The 23,331-nt window shown below is 36.9% G+C and overlaps 1 protein-coding gene across 2 annotated transcripts in view; it reads left to right on the top strand.

The window, feature by feature from the left end:
- FAM174A (family with sequence similarity 174 member A) overlaps positions 1-23,331 on the top strand; it is a 38,351-nt gene that overhangs the window by 5,193 nt on the left and 9,827 nt on the right. Inside the window, exon 2 of one of the 2 annotated variants that reach the window (XM_058726239.1) lies at positions 18,641-18,775. In XM_058726239.1, the coding sequence (XP_058582222.1) occupies positions 18,641-18,775 (135 nt within the window). Of the gene's footprint in view, positions 1-18,640; positions 18,780-23,331 lie in introns of those variants that run through there. The other variant, XM_058726248.1, reaches the window with a different exon arrangement.

Raw genomic sequence — 23,331 nt, 5'->3', positions numbered from 1 at the left:
AAAAAAAAAAAAATAAAACATAGTGAGTTTTGTGAATATTAAAAGTCTCAAATTTTATTTTTAAAAAGTGAGTTAACCTTGGCATTTATTGATTATTGTGTCTGTGCCAAGCTCAAATAATTTAATATCCTACCTCAATTCCCTGCTTCCCTTCCCTCCTCCAAAGGTTTTCTTGATTTGCTAGATACAGTCTGGGAGTAGTGTTATTTTACAGCAACTTCTATTAATCTAATCATACATATTTCTACCTCAATTCCTCCTGGAGCAATTCATTATTGAATTATGGATGTGGGATTGGTAATATCTTTCCCGTCTGGTTACTTACAAGAAGCTTATAAAATCATAAGACATCAATAGGAATCACTCATTTTAGGCAAAAATAGGGAATACTTTCACTATTTAACATTTATATATTTTCTCACTGCCATTTATTTGGTAAATACTCTTGAGCACTTAAATTGTGTCAGTAGTGGGCCCTGTGGTGAGAATTAGCAGGGCTCAAGATGCGAGAAGTCTCTGCCTTTTTGGGACTCCATTCTATGTGTTTATGCATTCTTGGAAAGTGGAATTTTCTCAACATGTACAAATTGTCCTGGTTTGGCATCATTTGTTCAGCTAGGTAGTATATATGGAATGTTTTATACAAAGACTCAGAGCTTGGAAATATATTTAACAAGTATACATTCTTAAAGAATTGATATTCTTTGCACAGATGAAACTTAACCTTCCCAAAATGTTTAGCCATACACTTAAAATATTGTAAAATGTTAATTTGGCTTTGAGGTCAAATGCCAAATGTCAAGGTGATTATGTATCAGTGATATACCAATCTCATATGTCCAGGATCATTGAGAAATGAAGTTGATGGAAAACTTAGAGAAACTCTATGAGAGCAGAGGCAATTTACTTATTTTTCATCCAGGACTAAGCATAGTATTTGCACCCAGATATTTAATAAATGGAATAGGTTTGACTAGACTAAGAAAATAAATGTTTAGTTAGGGAAAATAGTCGTTAGGTTTCTCAAAAGAAATAACATCCCTCCCTCCCTCGAAGAAAGAAAGAAATGACATCCCTCATCTATCTCCTTATATATACTTTTCCTTTCCTGCTTCCTTCTAATATTAAAGAATTAGGTTACTGCTTGTATCACTTACTATTTTGGTTGAAATAGTAACCATAAAACATGGTTTCATGAAACAGCCCTGGCTAACTTAAACTAGAAGGGATTTATTTATTTATTTATATCTCAAAAAGTCAAAGAGTAACTAAAGAATCAGGTTTTGTTAATAGGTAGGGACTAAAAGCAGCCTAGGAGATAAGAACCCAAAACAGAAGTTTCTTTCCACCTACTGTATAGATATGCAGTGGTTTTCAATTTTTTTTGTCCCTCAGCTCAGGGATTGAATTCCTTGGATGGAGAAATAAATTTGGCCTATCTTTTATTTATTTTTTTTTTAAATTTTTTTTCCCAACGTTTTTTATTTATTTTTGGGACAGAGAGAGACAGAGCATGAACGGGGGAGGGGCAGAGAGAGAGGGAGACACAGAATCGGAAACAGGCTCCAGGCTCCTAGCCATCGGCCCAGAGCCTGATGCGGGGCTCGAACTCATGGACCGCGAGATCGTGACCTGGCTGAAGTCGGATGCTTAACCTACTGCGCCACCCAGGCGCCCCATAAATTTGGCCTATCTTTTAGCAGAGATGGTAGCAATCCTAATATCTCACCAGACTATTGTGGTAGAGATACTACCAATAAAGGAATATGAGTGCAAACAGGAAAAGGATGCAGTCACCAAAAACAACAGATGTTTACCTCCCTGATCCATCTTTGCTCTAGGTTTCAAGGAGGAATATAAATTATTCACACCCATCTTGCTAGATGTTTTTTAATCCAGCGGTTTAAATTTTTTTTTAACATTTATTTTTGAAAGAGAGACAGAGTATGAGTGGGGGTGGGGCAGAGAGAGAGAGAGAGGGAGATACAGAATCTGAAGCAGGCTGCAGGCTCTGAGCTGTCAGCACAGAGCCCAATGCAGGGCTCAAATTCACGAGCTGCAAGATCATGACCCAAGCAGAAGTCAGATGCTTAACCAACTGAACCACCCAGGCGCCCTAATCCATCAGTTTAAAGTGTCAGTTCTCATGCCTGGCTCAAAAAGTATACTGCAATTTTACCACCAGTCTGTAAAGTCACTACCTTCAAATTACTAAGTGTTCTTTTTTTTCTTATTTTTTTTAATGTTTATTAACTTTTTGAGAGAGACACACACAAAGCATGAGCAGGGGAGGAGCAGAGAGAGAGAGAGAGAGAGAGAGAGAGAGAGAGAGAGAGAATATGAAACAGGCTCCAGGCTCTGAGCTGTCAGCACAGAACCCGACAAGGGGTTTGAACTCACGAACTGAACGGTGAGATCATGACCTAAGCCGAATCGGACCCCCAACTGACTGAACCACCCAGCGCTCCCCAAGTGTTCTTTATTCTACGAGGAGAGTCTTTATTCTGAACAGTTTGGCTGTATTTGTTATCATTTAGTTCTTGAGTAATTTTTCCTCTCCTGACTTCTGTTTCATTATGCTATCATGATCCCATTTCAGTGTAGCCTGATGGGAAGTCAGATTCCCTGAGTTCTTATAGTAGCTTTTTATAAGAATACACTTGGTGTATATCCTTGGGTGAGTTAAATGGCAACCCTAAGGTTTAGCTTAGGTGTTGCAAAATAGAGAAAATGATAGTATATACCAGAAAGGATTTTTTGAAGAATCTCTACAAAACACTTAACACAGTTCCTGGGGCATAATAACTGCTTAATGAATTTTAATAGTGATGACTATTATTTTTCTTCTTTCATTACTCTTTTCTGATCTCTTCCACTTGTCTTTTCTGTTTTCACCTGTAATAATCTTGGCTTTAGGGAATGCTTTTAAAACTATTTCTTTCCTCTGTTTTTGTTTTTTTACATTTGATAACAGGATTTTCTGTATTTAAGCAGTGTTCATCAGGTATGTAGTTCTGGGAGGCAAAAGCAATGAGGTTAATTTGTTGGGGGTATCTGGGCCAGGGCAATGCTTCCCAACCTTTTCCATGTCATGCCACACTTAGAAATTAATATCCATGTGGGGTAAATGCTTGAGACTATTTACCCTGATCTCTGTCCACCTTGAACCCTGATAGCAACCCAAGGGCTGAGGGTATTTTTGTTTTGGCACATCAGTAAACCATTTTCATATGTGGCACAGTGGTTGGGGAGTGTTTGTAAAATAGTGATGTATGTGGACTATGCAAAGAAGTGGTTGGACAAGTTATTGTATGGGCCACATTTAATTCCAGTCAAATCATTTCATGATAAGTTTGAGTGACTATTATGTCACTTCATAAACTGTTCTGGGCATTGGATCTTAAAGGATAAGTAAGGTGATATTGTTTCTCAAGGAGCTTAACATCTAGGGTAAAGTAGATGCTTTTTGTGATAACACATTGAACTTTTAGGAGTATGTTGCAAGAGATCAAGCTAGTTGGTGGGGGTTGCTTGGAAATCTCATTCCCATAGACAAAACTATTTGGACAGTCACTTAATACAGCAAAAACTATTAAATTTGAATAGAAGTCTTATTATTCCTAATCAACATGAATGATCTAAAAACTTTCCCTATAACTGAATCTACTTTTCAGTTGGCCTTTTCTCCTGGGATATGTTTTGGTCACTCTTAAGAATCTCAGCTATGCTGTCAGGGAGAAGTATTGAATAGAAGAGAGAGAGGAGTATTCATTTAAGAATGTAATGTTGAAGTATATTTAGATATTAGTAATAGGAAAAGAGCTAGTAGAAAAAGAAATATTGAAGTTAAAGGAAAGGAAGGTCCTTCAGAAATCATGGAGAGAAAGAATCTGAATAAAACCAATGTGTAGGAATAGCGTGGGTGAGAAGGGAGAGATAACCTCCATTGAAATGTCCCTATTTTCACACCTTTCATTTCCTCCTCTGGTTGTTGAAGTCTGGTTTTACTTCTACCATTCTAAAAGTGCCCTTGCAGGGGATAATTAATAACCTTTTCACATCAGTTCATGGACACTTTTCCTGTCTTTCCTGTAGCACTCAATATTTTATCTCTTATTTCATCTTCTGATTTTCTTAACTCTTTCAATATTTGTTGTCCATGTTATCCATGAACTTATTTCTCCAAGGACTCTTCTTTCTGCTCTTAGAATTCTTTTACACCTCTAATCTGGAGAACAGTCCATATCTTATTCATATCTATTCCCTAAAGACCCCACCCAGTTCCTGGAAGACAAAGACTTTTTTAAATGTTTGTGGAAGAGAATGACTTTCACCTCTTTTATATTTGGGAATTTTCTAGGTCCTTTCCTTAACTCTGCAGTTTGACTGCCCATGTGTTCTGAGTGATCCATTAAAAAATCACTTCTTTAAATACCACCTCTAAATTATTAACTGCCTCTGAGTTTCCATCATGTATAACCACCCAACTTTTACTGGATGTATGATTCAAACTCATAAAGTTGAAACTTGTAACCATCATTTTTGTCCCCAAACTTTTCCCTCACTGTTCTCTAAAGGTAAATGGTATCACCATATACATAGTTTCTTGAACTAGAAACCTGAGCCATGCCAAGTCTCCCTTTTGTTTACCTTCTACATCCACTCATAGAGTTTCATTTTCTAAATAGCTCTTGACTACATTACCACTTGGCCAGCTTCACTAATATCACGTTCCTTTAGGCTCATATCATTTGACTACTGGTGGTACTATTCTAACTTGTCTCTTCACTCCCAAGTATATCTGTCTTTCAACCTACATTCTAAACATCTAGCATTCCTTTTGAAGTATAGATCCAATCATTCTCTGTGCTTATAATTTGTGCTTTATGGCTGTGCAATATGGTAGCCAACTACATGTGGCTTTAAAAACTTGAGTAATTAGAATTAAATTCTGTTTGTTAGATGCACTAGCCACATTTCATAGATCAATAATCACATGAGTGTATTGGCTACCATATTGGACTGCACAGTATAGGATATTTCCATCATTGCAGAAAGTTCTGTTGGGCATTGTTATTCTATGGCATCTGATGGGATAAGGTTCATATTCCTTAGCTTAGCATGTAAGGTCCTCCCCAATCTTTTTTTCATCATTTTTCATGTATATCTTGTGTTCTAGTCTCAAATGGGCCATATTTTTATGGAAATGTATTTTTCAAACAAAGAGATTGCATGCATTCTTTGTTTTATCTAACATATCTTTTAAGATGGAAATAAAACATCAGCTGTATCAAAAACCCTTTGTGGTGCCAGACCCCTTTGTTGTCTTAGTTCATTCAGGGTGCTATCACAAAGGTACCACAGACCATGTGGCTTATAAACAACAGACATTTATTTCTCACAATTCTTGATGCTGGAAGTCCAGCATCATGGTACTGACATTTTTGGTATCTGGCTAAAGCTTAGTTTTTGATTCATAAACAGTGTCTCCTAGCTGATTTTATTGATTCTTTTATTTTTTTTTTAATGTTTATTTGTTTTTAAGAGACAGAGAGAGACAGAGCATGAGTGGGGGAGTGGCAGAGAGAGGAGACGGAATCTGAAGCAGGCTCCAGACTCTGAGCTGTCAGCACAGAACCCAACACAGGGCTCGAACTCACAAACTGTAAGATCATGACCTGAGCCAAAGTCAGATGCTTAACTGACTCAGCCACCCAGGTGCCCCACTTCACATATTTTCTGTACTTGAAGAGCTGTGGACTCAGCATCTGTGGCTGTGCAGAAAAGTCAGTTGGGGCCCTTTAAAATAAATAAATATTTGTATATATTTAATCAAGATAATATTCATTACATATATCTAAGATAAATGCAGTAATCAGGATGAGTTGTATAAGTGTAATTGGGAGATGCATTTTCTGGTAACTAAGAAAGTTTGGATTTGGGACAAACAGGAGAAACTGAATTGAGAAGCATCTTGTTAGTTGTAACGGAATTTTTCTGAAAATAAAATAATCAACAAATAGAATTATGAAACTTTAGTACTAATATTCAGATGGTATATTCCAGTATACTCCTCCAGTATATTTGGACCAATTGTTACAGCCATTGTCTGTCTTGATTAGTTGATTCTACGTCTTGCAGTTGTTAAATAGCTGATTATCTAGAATACAACCTCTGCTTTTCCTTCTCTTCAGAGTTTGAGTTGTTTTGTCCATTGCCCTTGTTGGTGTTTATCTTCTATATTACAGCATTTGCCTTTAACTTTATTTTTGATACTGTCAAATTTATGTTTTTAATTTACTTTAATTTTCTTTTCTCAAATATGAGAAAGACAATAAAAAGTTAAAGTTGGGTTGCAAGGTATGTCTTGATAAGTTGCATTGCTCAGTATGATGTAAAACATAGCATGAAAAATACCTCAATCATAAATTTGGAATCTTATAGTGATTAAAATCATTTTCCTAAGAAATCATTTAGGTTTTTCCAGGGTGCCTGGGTGGCTCATTCAGTTAAAACGACTGACTCTTGATTTTGGCTCAGGTCACAATCTCATGGCTCGTGAATTTGAGTCCCGTGTTGGGCTCTGTACTGGCAGCGTGGAGCCTGCTTGGGATTCTCTCTCTCTCTCTCTCTCTCTCTCTCTCTCTCTCTCTCTGTCTCTCTGTCTCTCTCTCTCTCTCCTACTCTCTCTACCCCTCCCCTGCTTGTGTTCCTCTCTCTCTCAAAATAAATAAACAAAACATTTTAAAATAAATCATTTAGGTTTTTCCTAGTTATTTTTCAGAAATATTTACTGTTAATTTCTTTCATATTATTTTTTTTCTATACCAATAAATAGGCATAGACTTGGCAATTCTCAGAATAACATGAAGATACTGAGTCTACTTAAGAGATAATGTTATTCCTTTGAGGTAGCCAAACTGTGTTATGTTTTTCTAAAGTAAAAATGCACTGTGGCTTGTTTCTAGTTTATATTATAATTTTATTTATTCACTGATTTTCTCAGTAATAAGACAAAAGGTGAAAAATAAACTTTTGTACTGGCTAACGTACGTACATACAAATGTGTACGTGTGTACTATTCCATGTAGGCTTCTACTCCTCTTTTATACTCAAGCCTGTAAATATCAATTCATGTTAGCAATACTGTATTTTGAATAATTATAATCCTATGTTATCAATTATATCCTTTTTCTTTTCATTAGGCATATTAGACATATAGTTCATATTAGTTCATATATGTTTATGCAGAACTTTCATAGAAATTTTTTTAATTTTTTTTTTTTTTATTTGAGAGAGTGCATGAGCACATATGAGCTGTGGGAAGGGGCAGAAAGGGGGGAGAGAGAGAATCCCAAGCAGGCTTCATGCTGTCAGTGCAAAGCCCCACATGGGGCTCCATCTCACGAACCATGGGATCATGACTTGAGCTGAAATCAAGAGCTGGATTCTTAACCGACTGAGCCACCCAGACACCACTATAAAGTTTTTTTTTTTTTAAATCAACATTATATTACTTTATCCTCACCTCTTATGTAGATGATTTTACAGATATTGGAATGCATATGAGAGTCTGAATATTTTAATCAGGGTACCATAGCTTTTGCTGAGATAATAAACAGTCTCAGTTCCAATGACTTAATGCAATGAAAGTTTATTTCTCCCTTATGAAAATGCAGCTGCAGGCCTGGGCTCTCCTCCAGGACAGTTGTCCTCTGCATAGCAACTCAGCAGTTTGGCTGACTTTGATCTTAGGGTTTTGCCCTTTCAACCTAAGCCCACTACAGTGTCAGAGCTTGGTAAAAGAGACTAAAGAATGCCCAGGGGCTTTGATTGCCTCTGCCTGGAAAGTAGCCTAACTGTATGATGAGCTGAGAAGTGACAGAGTGAGAGAGAGTGTGTGTGTGTTCCAGATTTGGTGAGCCCTAGTAATGTCTGCCATATAAAGTGATATATCAAAGGTCATTGAGCTACAAAGTATCCAAGTTCCTGCAGAATCCAGAGTTTGAATTCTATTTTTGGTGTCCCTTCTATATTGCACAGCAGGTTTTGAAGTGATTGATTGATCACTTTTTCATTGGGATGAATTTGTATTTTACAGAACAGGAAAACAAATTCTTAATGATACTGAAAATAATAAACAATTAAATAACGCTTTTGCAGTTAGCTTAGTCTGTACTATTTCCCGATGTTTTCTTACCCATAGGATACATTATAATGGATGCACATTGATCCCCACTGGAAGATTATCCTCTTTTTTTTAACTATACTAACTCTTGAGAAAGAGTTAATCTCCATCGCAGCTTCAAATTGCCTCATGTTCATTTTTGCACATAGTTGCGTGTGTTTTCTTCTACATTGACTCCCTAAAGAGTATTCTGATTGGCTTATCTTTATGGGCTAGGCCACATCATGGGTCACAATCCCTTCTAGAGATTGACCGATAGCCCTTGAAAAAAAGTATCTATCCCAGGATGCTTTTAGTTATGGCTGAGAGTAGGGGACTTTTGCACAGTAGAATATACCATTAACTGTTGTTACTCGTTCAAAAAAGCTTGTAGGCAAAGTAATTTTTCTTAGGATAGGGACAGCAGACATGACAGGTCTCATGATAGCAGGCCTTGTTCTAATATTAGAGCTCTATCTTTTTTAGTGGTAGAGACTGGCTATACTTCCACTGAAACCTAGCACTCTGAGGAGTCCAATTTAAGAACTGTTGTGTTCATGAATTTGGGCTGCTCAGTCTCTGAGGAGAGAAAAAACTGAAAAGGTTTGGATGATCTAGATGGAGCTGAGACTACTGAATTACTGGAAAAACAAGGGTAGAATGAAAGTGAAAAGTTATAGTGGGCTTATTATGTGGCACTGATTTTTTATCGAACTCTGCTAAGAAAAAAAGGTGAGTAATATATTCAGAATGGAGGGATTGGTAATAGAACCTAAAAGATTCTTAAAAAAGAATAACATCAGAAGGAAATACACATCTGAGTTATGGAAGATTGGCAGCCCATCTCAGAGAAGCTAAGATGCTAGGTGCCCTGATCAGTTAGGAGGTTTTTACCTGTAGGTAATAAAATGCCAGTTAAAAGTGACTTTAAAATAAAGACATATTTTGGTGGTGGTGTTATTTGCTTGTCATGAATATGAACAAGGCTCAGACATGGTTCTGTGATTTTGTGATAGCATCAAGAATTCTGGGTTTTTTCCATCCTTGTCTCTTCATAAGATGGCTACCTCAGCTTTAAGCATTCTGTTCTCACACAGTAGTGTTTCAAACACAAAAAAGAAGGGGGCCTTTCCCAGAAACCACACTGCTAGAGTCATCCCCTTCTATCTCATTTGTCTGAACTGCTTTATCTGCTCAGCCCTAAACAATGACTGGCAAAAGGAAAATTATATTTCCATGATAGGTTTACACCAATTATTATGATCATTATGTATCTCTTAGGGCTGGGCCCAATTGCTCTGTAAACAAAATCATGATTCTGTTAAAGCAAAGTAGGGTTTCCTTTTGGATAAACAAAAAGCAGATTCTGTTTCTGTGATCAGAACTAAGAGATGGCCTTACCAAAACATAAATGTACTTGTTAATGCAAGTAGCTACTGGGTTATTAGTTTTACTGCAAAAGGATGAACCAGAAAATGCAGTTCACTAAAATAATATGTTCATTTTGGTATAGTGTGAGATAATTATATTAGGGATCAGAAGACTGTTTTGGTAACTGATTTTGTGACCTTGTTTAAAATTACTTTGATTCATTAGGAAGACAGTCTTGCTTAATGTTTTAAGATCTCAGACTCAGGAGCCAAATTGCCTGTGTTTGAATCCTGGCTCTACCATTTACTATCTCAAGTTTAATTTTTTCCAAGCCCTGCTTTTCTATGTATAAAATGAAGGTACTTATAGGATTGTTGTGAGGATTATATCAGGTAATTCTTGTAAGCTGCGTAGCTCACTGCCTGTCATATGTGCAGACTGGGTAAATGTTAACCTTATTAGTGATTTTGTATGTCTAGAGTTGTAATGGTAATATATTTTGGGGTTTTTACTCTGTTTTTTGATACCTCTTCACACCATTCTTTATACATGTAGTATTTGACCTCCTAAAATACCTATGATCAGCAAGATGTTAGGACTGGCAAGATTATTAGAGACAGGGTGGGAGCTGAGGAGATTGTAAGAGAAATCCACTAGAGGGGTTGGTCTTAGAGTGGGAGGTGAAATAGGATGAATTTTGGAAATGCTGAGTTGTAAATAGTACTTTAAAGTTAGTTGGGGAATAATTCCATGCCGAATTCTTAGAAGTGGACGTCAGAAGAATTTATCAAGCCTCACATCCCAAGTTTTAGTGCCAGGAAAAGAACACTAGGATATCCATGTAAAGACCAAGGCAAGAAATGAACAAGGGAGCTATGTGCTATGCACTTACTACATGACATGTCCTAGCTAAGCTATATGATACTTATTTAGGATTTACTTCACCTGGGGCTATATACCATTATAACATAAAATAGGAGACAAGTCTAAACACAGGAACTGATTGTATGTGCTAAATTACAGGGAGCTGGGTGAGAAGAGATCTATCAGAGAAAATAGTGCAGTATCCTAAACATAGATGAACATGCATTTGATCTTTTTTTAACTTTTAGGTGTTAGCAGTGAACATTTTACTGGAGATAAAGAATGGCAGGATACTTTGTTGAGGGAATTTTCTATTTAGTGCTGCACTTGGTCAAGGTCATGATAGTGACAGAGCTTGGTAGCTGATAGGCCAATAGAGAGGACCCAATTATAATTATGAAAGGAAGCCAAAAGAATTTTTAAAAAGCACCATAGTCTGAGAACTTCAACATGGGGTCAATTGCTCCTGAGAGCATTATTGTTTTACAGCAAAATGGAATAATCATAATAATATTGAGACATCTAAAATAGTAGAATTAGCTCATTTTATCCTGTATAATAGGGTAGAGATATTGTTAGCATTGGATGTATCTCCATATAGAATGCTGAGAATTTAAAAGAAAAAGTAAGTTTGGCTTTGAATGGATAAACTTCAATTATTTAGAATCTAAATGAAGTATAACTACACATTACAACATGGTAATTTTACATACCCAAAAGATGAAAATGAAACTACTCAGTACAGGTTGCAAGCTGAATACTAGTGGTTCTTGTTTGGATAGCGTATGAGAATCACCCGGGCTCAACTTAAAACATCCTAAATGAGTATCTAAGAAGTCCTGGAGTGAGTGCATGTTTGATATGTTTAATTATTCTAGTCCTTTCCCCACCCCCCCCCCCAAGCCAGAAGGCTGTTATGTGTAATTCTGATTTAACAATTGGCTAACTCCTATAGGTTTTGGTATAATTTTGGAGATGATGTTCTTTTCAGGCTTCTCTTACCCCAGAGGTGATGATTAACATATAAAATTGTAGGTTTTGTTGGTACACATAGAAAATGCAATATAGGGGCGCCTGGGTGGCGCAGTCGGTTAAGCGTCCGACTTCAGCCAGGTCACGATCTCGCGGTCCGTGAGTTCGAGCCCCGCGTCAGGCTCTGGGCTGATGGCTCGGAGCCTGGAGCCTGTTTCCGATTCTGTGTCTCCCTCTCTCTCTGCCCCTCCCCCGTTCATGCTATGTCTCTCTCTGTCCCAAAAATAAATTAAAAAACGTTGAAAAAAAAAAAAAAAAGAAAATGCAATATATATGTGAATCCATATATTTTAGTTTGACGGATAGTAGGCATCTGCTTTATGCCATTCCCTGTGTGCTGTGGTTATCACGGTGAGCAAAAACAAATTTACTTCCTGCTCCCCTGAAATGAAATCTAGTAGGGAACACAAATAGTTTACACAAAAGAGTATACAAGTATATCATGAATAAATACTTTAAAGGACATGTACCAGGGGTGCTATGGAAGCCAGGACTGGGTGTTTATGTATGACCTAGTTAGGTAGATTAAGGAAGACTTCTCTAAGAAAGTGATAACTGAGCTGGAGCTGAAACATGAATAGGCATTAACTCAGCAACAGTGTGGTATGTGGGGAAGAGTATGAGGCCAATGACAGAGCACGTATGGCCATTATATGGGAATAAGTTAGAAGGCTTTGTGGATGGGGGCAGAAGGTGAAGCAGAATGTAGAGTAAACAGCAAGGTGAGGCTAGCAAGGTAAGTTAGGAGCCATGCTTTGTTGGACTCTATAGGCCGTATTACACAATCATCACTGCTAAGCTAAAGGAAATTGTTGGAGATTTTATAAAATGGAGGGAAGGTTAGTGGGTGGCCAGAGTAGATAGTGCTATGGTTATTAAACTATTTTAATAGTCAAGGCAATTGGTGATAGCAGTGGTGAAGACCGTAAGTGGATTTCAGTAATTCTCAGGAAGTACAATCAATAGGACTTTGTGATTGTGACAGCCATGAAGCTACACTGAATAGACTTCCCTTTAAGAGACCCTGCTGTAGGAAGCATAGTTGACCAACAACTTCCAGCTGCCACAGCTTTGGATCCATCATTGCATCCATGCCAGAGCCATAATTCTTAGGCCTTTTCCAGCCAGTGACTGACTGTGGCTAAATCTGGCCATCCTGATTAACAGAGGACTCCCTCCTCTAATGGGCAGCCTTTGTGTGAGGACATCCCATTGTCCTGGTCAAAGCTTTCTCATAATTGCATTATTGTCTACTGCTCTTCCTAACCAATTATGCTTCTTTTCCACTCTCTTGCACAGGTCTAAGGCCTGCATTAGCCTTTGTAGGATCTCCTATTCTCTCCATCTGTCCTTCAGAGGCCTTCCCCCTAATAAATCTCCTCTACTCTATTAATTAACAGACTTGGATCCTTCTGAAGGCTATGAGGGAATATTCTGAACTGAATGTTTATTTACCCCCCAAATTCATATGTGACTGTATTTGAAGATGGGATAAAAGTAAAATGAGGTCGTAAGGACAGTGCCCTCATCCAATGGGGCAGGTGCATCTTATAAGAAAAGGAAGAGATACAAGAGCTCTCTCCCTGTACACACAAAGAAGAGATCATGTGGGCAACACAGTGAAATAGCAGCTGCCCACAAGCCAAGAAGCCTCAGAATGAAACCTACCTTGCTTATACCTTGATGACTCTAAAATAGTAACAAATAAATTTCCATTGTTTAAGCAGTTAATTTTATGGTATTTCATTATGGCAGCCTGAGCAGATTAATATATGGAAGGCTGTTCCAGACTTCTCATTTCTCTCCTTGACTCTTCATCTTCACTTGGAAGTCTGTCTCCAAATTTCATCTTCTTTGTTCTCTTTTCTTTCTTTCTTTTCTTTCTTTTCTTTTCTTTTTTTTTTTTTCTTTTGACAATAGTCACACTGGATTAGGGCCCATTCTAAATGACTTTAACTTAATTGACTAGTTAAGACTCTATCTTCAAATAAAGTCACATTCTCAGGATCTAGGAGTTAGGATTTCAACATATGAATTTGGAGACACAGTTCAAGCCATAACATAGTCTTATCTCTTGTTGGTGTCTACTTCTTGAAGAACTTGAAGTGATAACTGATGGATTCGGTTTTGGCAATGGGATATGGACAGAGAGAGACAGATAAAAGTATCTTTATAATATGTTATATATCCAATTGAGTTGGATTTCTTGATAAATCATAGGCGGCTAAAATTGTGGCTCACTAATTTTTATTTGTATTATGTTACAATGGCAAAGTAATCAGTTTCAAAATCATTCTTGGTCACCGATTTACTTTTTTGCCAAAAATAGTCAAGTCAAAAATTTTGTAGTAGTTGTACATTTACTTATTAGGAATTACTCTGCTTGCTGGTGCGCCTAGGTGGCTCACTTGGTTAAGTATCTGACTTTGGCTCAGGTCATGATCTCATGGTCCATGAGTTAGAGCCCGGTGTCGGGCTCTGTGCTGACAGCTCACAGCCTGGAGCCTGCTTCGGATTCTGTGTTTCCCTTTCTCTCTGCCCCTCCCTGGCTCATGCTCTGTCTCCCTCTGTCTCTCAAAAATAAATAAACGTATAAAAAAACTAAAAAAAAAAAAAAAAAAATTTACTCTGCTTGGGCACCTGGGTGGCTCATTCGGTTAAGCATCTGACTTGGGCTCAGGTCATCATCTTGCGGTTTGTGAGTTTGAGCCCTGCATTGGCTCTGGTTGACAACTCAGAACTTGGGGTCTACTTCAGATCCTGTGTCTCCTTCTCTCTTTGCCCCTCCCTCCCTCCCTCTCTCTCTCTCAAAAATAAACATTAAATTAAAAAAAAAATTAATGTTTACTTCTGAGACAGAGAGCATGAGTGGGGGAGGGGCAGAGAGAGAGAGGGAGACACAGAATCTGAAGCAGGCTCCAGGCTCCGAGCTGTCAGCACAGACCCCAACATGGGGCTTGAACCCACAAACCATAAGATCATGACCTGAGCTGAACTCGGTTGCTCAACCGAGTGAGTCACCAAGGCGCCCCAGAAAAAAATTTTTTAAAATTACTCAGCTTAATCATTATGTCTCTCATATAGAGAAGTTTCTGTGTATAAAATATCCAGTAGATGATATATTCCTCAGTTTAGTTTTGAATATGCTTTGGAAGAAATTAAGTAATATTACTTACATTATTCCATACTTAATACCTACAGGCTTTCATTTAAAAGAACACAAAAAGAATAAGACCAGATGGGTACTGCAAGTTACATTGATCAGTTTTCTCTCTTTCATGGAGTAGTAAAATGAAATGGAGTTTTATTCTGTTGTGTTTATTTTATGTAGCCTCATACATTTTTACATAAAATTTTATCAAGCTTACTTTAGTAGTTTAGTTTTATTTTTGTACTGTAGCTTTTACATGTTATTTAAATGGAAATAATTCCTACCAACCTTAGTAAAATAAAATTTTGAAGAATTTGCAAACTATATTGGTTAGCTATTAACTTGACTACCTAGAAGGGATCTCAAGATCATTTACCTGTGCATTCCATGTGATGAGTGAATATCATTCAATATAATCAACCATATAGCTATTTTCTTTTGCCCTTTTAATCTTCTATATTTTCCTCTACACATTTATAAAATCCTCATTTTTTTGTTAATTGAGAGCCAACAATTTTTTTTTTCAGGTTGCAATATGCATTTACTATGTTTAATAGAAAAGTGTAACTATAGATTTATGTAATTTTCAATACATGTAGACAAGATGGGATGTCATGAGCTTAAAGAAAACATTCAATTGTGACAAAAGAACCATAGCTGTTAAAATTACATGAATTTTAAAGCCCCCTTATACTTTTGTTTAAGACTAAGGTACACTGCATATTAAGATAAAAGTAGCCTTTTTGGTTAAAATGTGCACTTTTATTTTGTGTTTTGTATTTTATGTTCAATATTTATTATTATTTTAAGTAGATGGCTTATTAAATCAGCCCAATAACTTAAAGGTTTACAAGTGTATTTGACCTTCCCTGAGAAAAATCACTGCATGTGGATATATTTGCTGTTTTTATACCCATGTTACTATCACAGCCATGTAGCCATCAGTGCCTAGATCTTTAGACTTAGGAAAGACTTTTTTTTTTTTTTTTCTTTTTGAGAAATTGCATTTCAACTTTAAATTCTATTAAATTAAGTTTCATTCTTTAAATTCTCTCCTGCTGTCAGCACAGAGCCTGACACAGGGCTCAATCTCATAAACCATAAGATGATGCCCTGAGCCTAAGTCAAGAGCCAGATGCTTTAACCGATTGAGCCACCCAGGCGCCCCAAGTTGCTAACTTCACTTAAATTGAACAGCATTCCCCTGTTTATTGGGTGCCTAACAATGTAGTTTCTCTGTAGTTTCTTGTTTTTAAAGAGCTTAGATTCATGTTTGGAAGACAGCATTTATATAAATGATAAAAGACAGTGCAAGCTAAAATAAGTAACAAAGTGCTCACTCATACCAATATAGTCAAACATTTACACTATACAAAGTATAGAAAATAGCATGATTAGCCTGATTAGTTCAGCCACTCACTGAAAGATTCATTCAAGAAACAATGAAGACCTTGGGAGTGGAGAGGAGTGTCAGCTGAGATAAAATTTCAAGTCCTTAAGGTCTACGTTTGTATCATTCCCTTTTTTAAGACTTGCCAAGGTATCCTGTGACCGACTATGACTAGGCTATTGACGTATTGACTCTTTGACAAATAATATATGACCTGGAAGGATCAAAAATAATTCACATGACATTAATTTCTTCTTTGTTTAGTGAAAATGCCAGAATGTTTGAAAAGCCACATGATTTAGAAAATTGAATGAAAGACTGGCAAAAGGGAAGAGGAGAAATTCTAACTCTGAATATCCTTAACTTACACTGCCACATCCCTTCACTTACTCTTGTGTATTCACTTTTTGAAACCAAAGGAATGCATGACAAAGGTTATTGAATTATGTAGTTCAAAAGAACCATTAGTTAGGTGTATCTCCCTTGTGCTTTTCCTATTTCCGGGATCAGTACTTTTATTTTCTTAGTTTTTCTGTGAATACCTTTATTAGTCTAAATCACAGGTTGGTAAACTATGGCCCATCAGTCACATGTGGTTTCTTGATCTATTTTTTTAAGACCTATCAGTCAAGATTTTTTTTCTTTCTTTACATTTTTAAAGGGTTGTAAAAAACCAAAGTAACAACAGCAAAAAATTAAGGTGAATATGCGACAAGTGACTGTATGTGATTGCTACAGAGTCTATAATATTTACTACATGATCCTTTGCAGAAAAAGTTTAGATTTCTGATCTCTACATGGGTGTGAGTGTATATGAATGTGCTTGCACACATATACATACATACAGACATGCACACATGGATGCGCTTACTAATTTAACAACCTAACCATTTAGTTTCTTGCCATATAAAAGACTAGCTTATACTACTTATTGCTATTTTTACTTTTTTCTATTTTTATTTTATTTTATTTTATTTTATTTTATTTTATTTTATTTTATTTATTAGTTTTAACATTAGTATTAACTCTTACATTGGTTGCATTTGTAGTTTTAAATACTATACTGAAACTTCTTGTTTCCTGTTCCAACATGTTTGGGTAGGCATATAGATAGATCTATAGGCAGTGACTGGTGGATCTTTTCTTGGTTTTTGTCCAGACTTAGTAGTATTTTCTAAATTTTCATCACTAAGACCGGGGACTTTACCCTCAGAAGCTAGCACAATGCTTGATGCTTCATAATAGTCGAATATTTCTTGAGTATGTATGTATGTATGTGTGAGACAGTTTGTCTCTCAGGGGATCCACTGTCATCTTTACAGAGGCTTGTATAGCTTTTCCCAGTTGGCACTGTAGTCATAGTATATCTTTTTACACTTACTACATCATATAAAGTGACCCAGAAGCATAAACATATATGTTGTTACTGAAATATCTTCTGTTTTGTTTTTAACCTCCCATAGAAACTTGTGTAAAACATATTTTCTTGTGTATGGATTTGAGGTTATTGCATTGGAGGTGACTTAGGCATTGATTGTAGGATCAGATTTGGATCACTGAATTAGAATGTATCATTCAGACCCTCAAGTATTTAAGGAGCGTCTTAATCAATCAGAAACTGCTGTACAAAGCAGTAATACAATGGCAAACAAGACATGTATAGCTGCCCTCCTGGAACTTAGTGGAAGAGAGAGGCAAATAAACACTCAAATAACCATATCCACAAGTAAATATAAATGCAAACTGAGATAAATAATTTGAAGGAAAAGAACAAGTTATGTGAGAGAAAACCTTAGAGTGCAATCCTAAGTCAGAGACTTCCATATGAATTCAAATAATGATTAATGTTTAGCACCCTAAAATATTTTCTGTCCTCTAAGGCAGTGGTTCTGAAACTTTAGCATGTATCATACTGACAAGAAGTGTTAAAACGTAGGTTTCTTGGCCCCAAGTTCAAAGTTTCGTATTCAGTAGGTCTGAATGGGCATGAGGATTTACACTTCTAATAAATTCCTAGATGATTATGATTCTGCTGGTCCAGGAAATGACACTTCAAGAACCACTGACTTGACAGTGGTTTTCAGCACACTGGAATAACTTGGAGAACTTTAACAAAATACTGATGCTTAGTTCCTCTCCTTGGAAAATCTGATTTAATTATGTGGAGATATGGACTAAGTGTGGAGCTTTTTAAAATACCCTAGGTGATTCTGATATGCAGCCAGGTTTGTAAGCTACTTAGTGTAGAATTTGAACATGTATCACATAGAGTTTCTTAGTGGGGCAGAAAATACCTAATCCTGCCCAATGGGAAGAAGGCATAGAGGAGGTAGGGAAAAGGCTGGAATAGAAAGCTTCGGTGAAAACATGGTACCCAAACTAAGGCTTAAAAGTTTATCTGTCTATACCATAAGCTTATTGAGAAGAGAATGTGTCAGACAGAAGAAATGGTACACAACATGTAGGATTAGGATAGATTTTGTTTCATAAATAATCCTAGGTAGTAGATCATTTCCATTTCTGAAACGTAGCCATTCTGATATTGAGTGCCTCGTATGTCAGCAACAGAGGGATAATTTAGTTTTCATTTATAATTACATATAAAATAAGGATCATTATGCCATATCCAAATAATTTTTATTTACTAATATGCTCTATTTAATAGGATGAGAAGAAGAAACCGAAAGACTAGGAGATACGGAGTTTTGGATACTAACATAGAAAACATGGAGTTGACACCTTTAGAACAAGATGATGAGGATGATGATAACACTTTGTTTGATGCCAATCATCCTCGAAGGTAAGTAAGTGTTGGACAGTTTCATTCCATGAATTAGGAGGCAAGCTCTTGATAAGTAAAGTGAAAAAATAAAGTAGAAAAAATACAGTATTTCATTTAGCAGTTTTTATCCTAACAGATTTTATTTAGTTCTATTTAATGAAGTTCTTTGTTTTACCCAACCAATAGATCACATGCACATTGCTTTGCTAAAATAGGTATAAACAGAGTATCATCCCCACAAGAAATCTTCATTGTAGGTCTCCTTGTAGAGCTTTGTTCTTTCAGCTGCTACATGTAACATGTAGTAAGTCTGTGTGTGTATGTGCGTGAGAAAGAGAGAGAAAGAGAAATATTAATAAACTTGATTTTCTTTTTGCATTCTGAAAATATTTTGATTTTAGTCTTTTATTCTATTTGTAGATCATGTTTTTGTGCAAATTGTGGTATTAGTGGTCTGATAGTGTAGCTAATGGTTTGATATCTATTCTCAGATCTATTCTTGCTGACTGTTAAGATGCTTCCTAAGAAGTTTGGATAAGCAGAGTTAAATGGCTATGGACTTAGTTTCAAAGCAGATGGAATGAAGAAAGGAGGTAGTAAAAAAAATCCCCTTAATAGGGAAAGACATGTTGGAATAGAGAGGAGATTTTTGGGGCAAAAGAAAACTAGAGTCCAGATTTAGTTACAAATACCATGAGTACAGAAATCTTGGATTTTTATACATGTAAGGATGGGAGGATCAGCTCTGGCAGGACATAGGGATGTGCAAGGTTTTTTTGTTTGTTTGTTTGTTTTTTGAGGGAAATGTGTAGTTTTATAATCTGCTAAAGAGTTTGGTACCAACCTGCTGTCAATGGGGAACCATTGGTGTTGTATGGAGTGTATGTAATCAGATAATCAGATTCATGTTGTAGAAGAGTATGTCTTGTAGTAGTGGAGAAGGTGGCCTAGAAGAGCTGAGGATGGAGAGGGACAGAACCAAGGAATATAGGAGGCATATAAAGGAGGGAATGGTTTCCATGAGATGTAATTAGCTGTAGTTATCTTTTATTTTGTATCCTGCCTCACCACAGACCTTTCTCTAATACTTACACCACTCTTGTTGCCCACTTTTCATGAATTTTGTGTTCTATTAGGGAGCTAGACATTAGAGTTACATAAATAGTAAATACAGGGTGGTATGAGAACTTGTACTAGGGACACAGAACACTTAAGCAAAAACTAATGGTTCAGAAAAGCCTCTTAGACGTGATATGTTAATGGATACTGAAAAATGAGCAAAAATTAGCAACATTAAAGGTGGTTGTAGAGATGGGAGTTGGAGAGAGAAAAGCAGGCACACAACACAAGAGGCAAAAGAGAATATAGAGTATTCAAGAATCTAAAATAAGTTAAATAGATGCTGGGGTGCCTGGGTGGCTCAGTCAGTTAAGCATCCAACTCTTGATTTCAACTCAATTGTGAGATTGAGCCCCATGTCAGGCTCCATGTTGAGCACTGAGCCTGCTTAAGATCGTCTCTCACTCTCTCTCTGTTTCTCTCTCTCTCTCTCTCTCTCTTCCCCCTTCCCCATCCCCCTCTGCCCTGATTGCTCACTCCTTCTCTCTAAAAAATAAAGTTTAAAAAGTAATAAAAAATAACTAAAAGAAGTTAAATAGATGCTATGTTAATCTATGTGAGAATAAATGAATGAGTGAATAATTTTTGAACTTTGAATGCAAAAGTAAGAGTGATGAGCAAGGAAGAACAGAGAATCAAAAGGCAGATCATGATCCATGACAATCAGTGAGAAATTATTCTACAGGTTATGAAAAGCCACTTAGAAAATTGTAAGATAGGAAACATAAAGCTGTGTTTTGAAGATTACATAGATTGGAGAAAAGTAAGATAAGGAGTAAGGCAACCAGGAAGACCAGTTAGATGGCGTAAGTACATGGGGTGGCCAGTAGTAGAGTGATAGCAAGAGAAATGGAAAGGAGTTAATTATTCCAGAGCCTTTGAAAGGTATTAGGAACCAGATTTAGAAATTGTGTTTGGAGAGTTAAGGCGGGAGAAATGGTTATAATAATAGGAAAGCATGTTTCAGGGGTAATTATAATTATCAGTGATAATCTTTTATTTATTTTTCTTTATTATTTTTTTTAATGTTTTTATTTTTACTTTTGAGACAGAGAGAGACAAAGCATGAGCAGGGGAGGGGCAGAAAGAGGGGGAGACACAGAATCTGAAGCAGGCTCCAGGCTCTGAGCTGTCAGCACAAAGCCCTATGCGGGGCTTGAACTCATGGAGTGTGAGATCATGACCTGAGCTGAAGTCGGATACTTAACCTACTGAGCCACCCAGGCGCCCCAGTGATAATCTTTTACTACTATGTATGACTCCACTTATTTAAAAAAAGACGTAGAAAAAACTTTAATGTAGATATGTTTAAAGTAGGGAGAACAGTAAATAAACAGTGCTTACATATTCATTTATTCATTCATTTATTAATCCAAGAAATGAATGATTGAGAAGCAATTTACACAGCAACTGTTTAGTGCCTAGCGCTGACCTGGGATACAATACAGCAACAAAAACAGAACAGAAAAAGAAAAAAAAAATCTAACTTTGTGAAGGTTAACTTCTAGTGACGAAAGGTTGAGATTGGGAGGTTGACAGTTCATTTTCATTTTTGTTTCTATATCTTTCTATGTTGATTTTTTTTTCCCCAAGAACATATATTTATGCACTACTTTAGGAAAAAAAAAAAAACTTTTTGTTTGGGAATAATTTCAGAAAAGTCCTAAGAATAAAAATAGTACAAAGAACATCCTATTATTTTTTTTCAATGGTTTTTAATGTTTATTCTTGAGAGAAGGAGACAGCAAGAGCGGGGGAAGGGCAGAGAGAGAGGGAGGCGCAGAATCTGAAGCAGGCTCCAGGCTCTGAGCTGTCAGCACAGAGCCTGACGCGGGGCTCGAACTCACAAACTGTGAGATCATGACCTGAGCTGAAGTCAGACGCTTAACTGACTGAGCCACCCAGGCATCCCAGAATATCCTATTATTTTTAAATCTAGATTTACCTATTGTTAACATTTTACTTAAGAGACTCTTAACTAACTGTAGAGAACAAACTGAGGGTTGCTGGAGGGAAGGTAGGCAGGGGATAGGCTAAGTGAGTGATGGGTATTAATGAGGGCACTTGCTGTGATGAGCATCGGGTGTTGTACCTAAGTGATTAATCACTAATTTCCACTGCTGAAACCAATGTTACATTATATCTTAACTAACTAGAATTTAAATAAAAACAACACATTTTACTACATTTCTTCTTCTGTGTTCTACCTCATAGTGTAGCTACAGAAAAATGCATCTCCCTCATTTTATGTGTACCTAATGTTCTGATGTTTCCTTGTAATTAGATCCAGGTTATACATTCTTACCTGAAGTACTTTCTCAGGCTATCATATCTGGAGACACACAATGTCCTTCTTTACTTCATTAGCAGTAGTAATTTTGATGCACCTATCTAAAGTTTTGCCCAGTTTCTCTAGTATGTTACAATTTTTTCCTCACTGCAACCAAGAAGATATTTTAAAATCCTGAAAATATTCTTTCTTATTTTTTTTTTTTTTTTGCATTTATTTATTTTTGATAGGCAGAGAGAGACAGAGCACAAGTTGGGGAGGGGCAGAAAGAGAAGGAGACACAGAATCTGAAGTAGGCTCCAGGCTCCGAGCTGTCAGCACAGGGCCCAACGCGGCCCGAACTCACAAACCGCGAGATCATGACCTGAGCTGAAGTCGGACGCTCAACCGACTGAGCCACCCAGGCGCCCCAGAAAATATTCTTATCAAAAATTTCCCCTAGGTTTAGCAGTCATTCATCTTAATTCTTGCCGGATCTGATCTTCACTGTGATAGTGGCAAAGTAATGATTTTCCAAGTTCAACATTTCCTTCATATTTACCAATTAGCATTGATACTATAGTGTAAGCAAGAGCTTTTCCTCGTTCCTTCTGCATTCATTTATCTAACTATTGACAGTATAGAATCATGATTCTTCTCTTGTTTCAGTGGTGTATAATTCATTGTTGTACTTGCCAGTGGGAGCCTCTTCAAGCTGGCTTCTGTGTCCTTGTGATTTGCTCCCATTGTTTTTATTTTTATTTTTTTTTTTTTTAATTTTTTTTTTCAACATTTTTTATTTATTTTTGGGACAGAGAGAGACAGAGCATGAACGGGGGAGGGGCAGAGAGAGAGGGAGACACAGAATCGGAAACAGGCTCCAGTCTCCGAGCCATCAGCCCAGAGCCTGACGCGGGGCTCGAACTCACGGGCGGCGAGATCGTGACCTGGCTGAAGTCGGACGCTTAACCGACTGCGCCACCCAGGCGCCCCAACTCCCATTGTTTTTAAAGCACTTCCTTACTTTCTGGCCTAATAAGGTATTCCAGGCCCATTTTGTATCTATCCTGCCCTAGTGATGGAATCAGCCATTTGTCCAAAGAGCTTTGGTTTCTGTTAGTGGCCCCTAAATGAGCTCTTTGTTACTAAAGTGTGTCCTTACTTCTTGGTCCTTTCAGCCAATAGG

This window comes from Neofelis nebulosa, chromosome 1, assembly GCF_028018385.1.
Source record: "Neofelis nebulosa isolate mNeoNeb1 chromosome 1, mNeoNeb1.pri, whole genome shotgun sequence".
Classification (NCBI taxonomy): Eukaryota; Metazoa; Chordata; class Mammalia; order Carnivora; family Felidae; genus Neofelis; species Neofelis nebulosa.
This window is presented reverse-complemented; position numbering and strand designations above follow the sequence as displayed.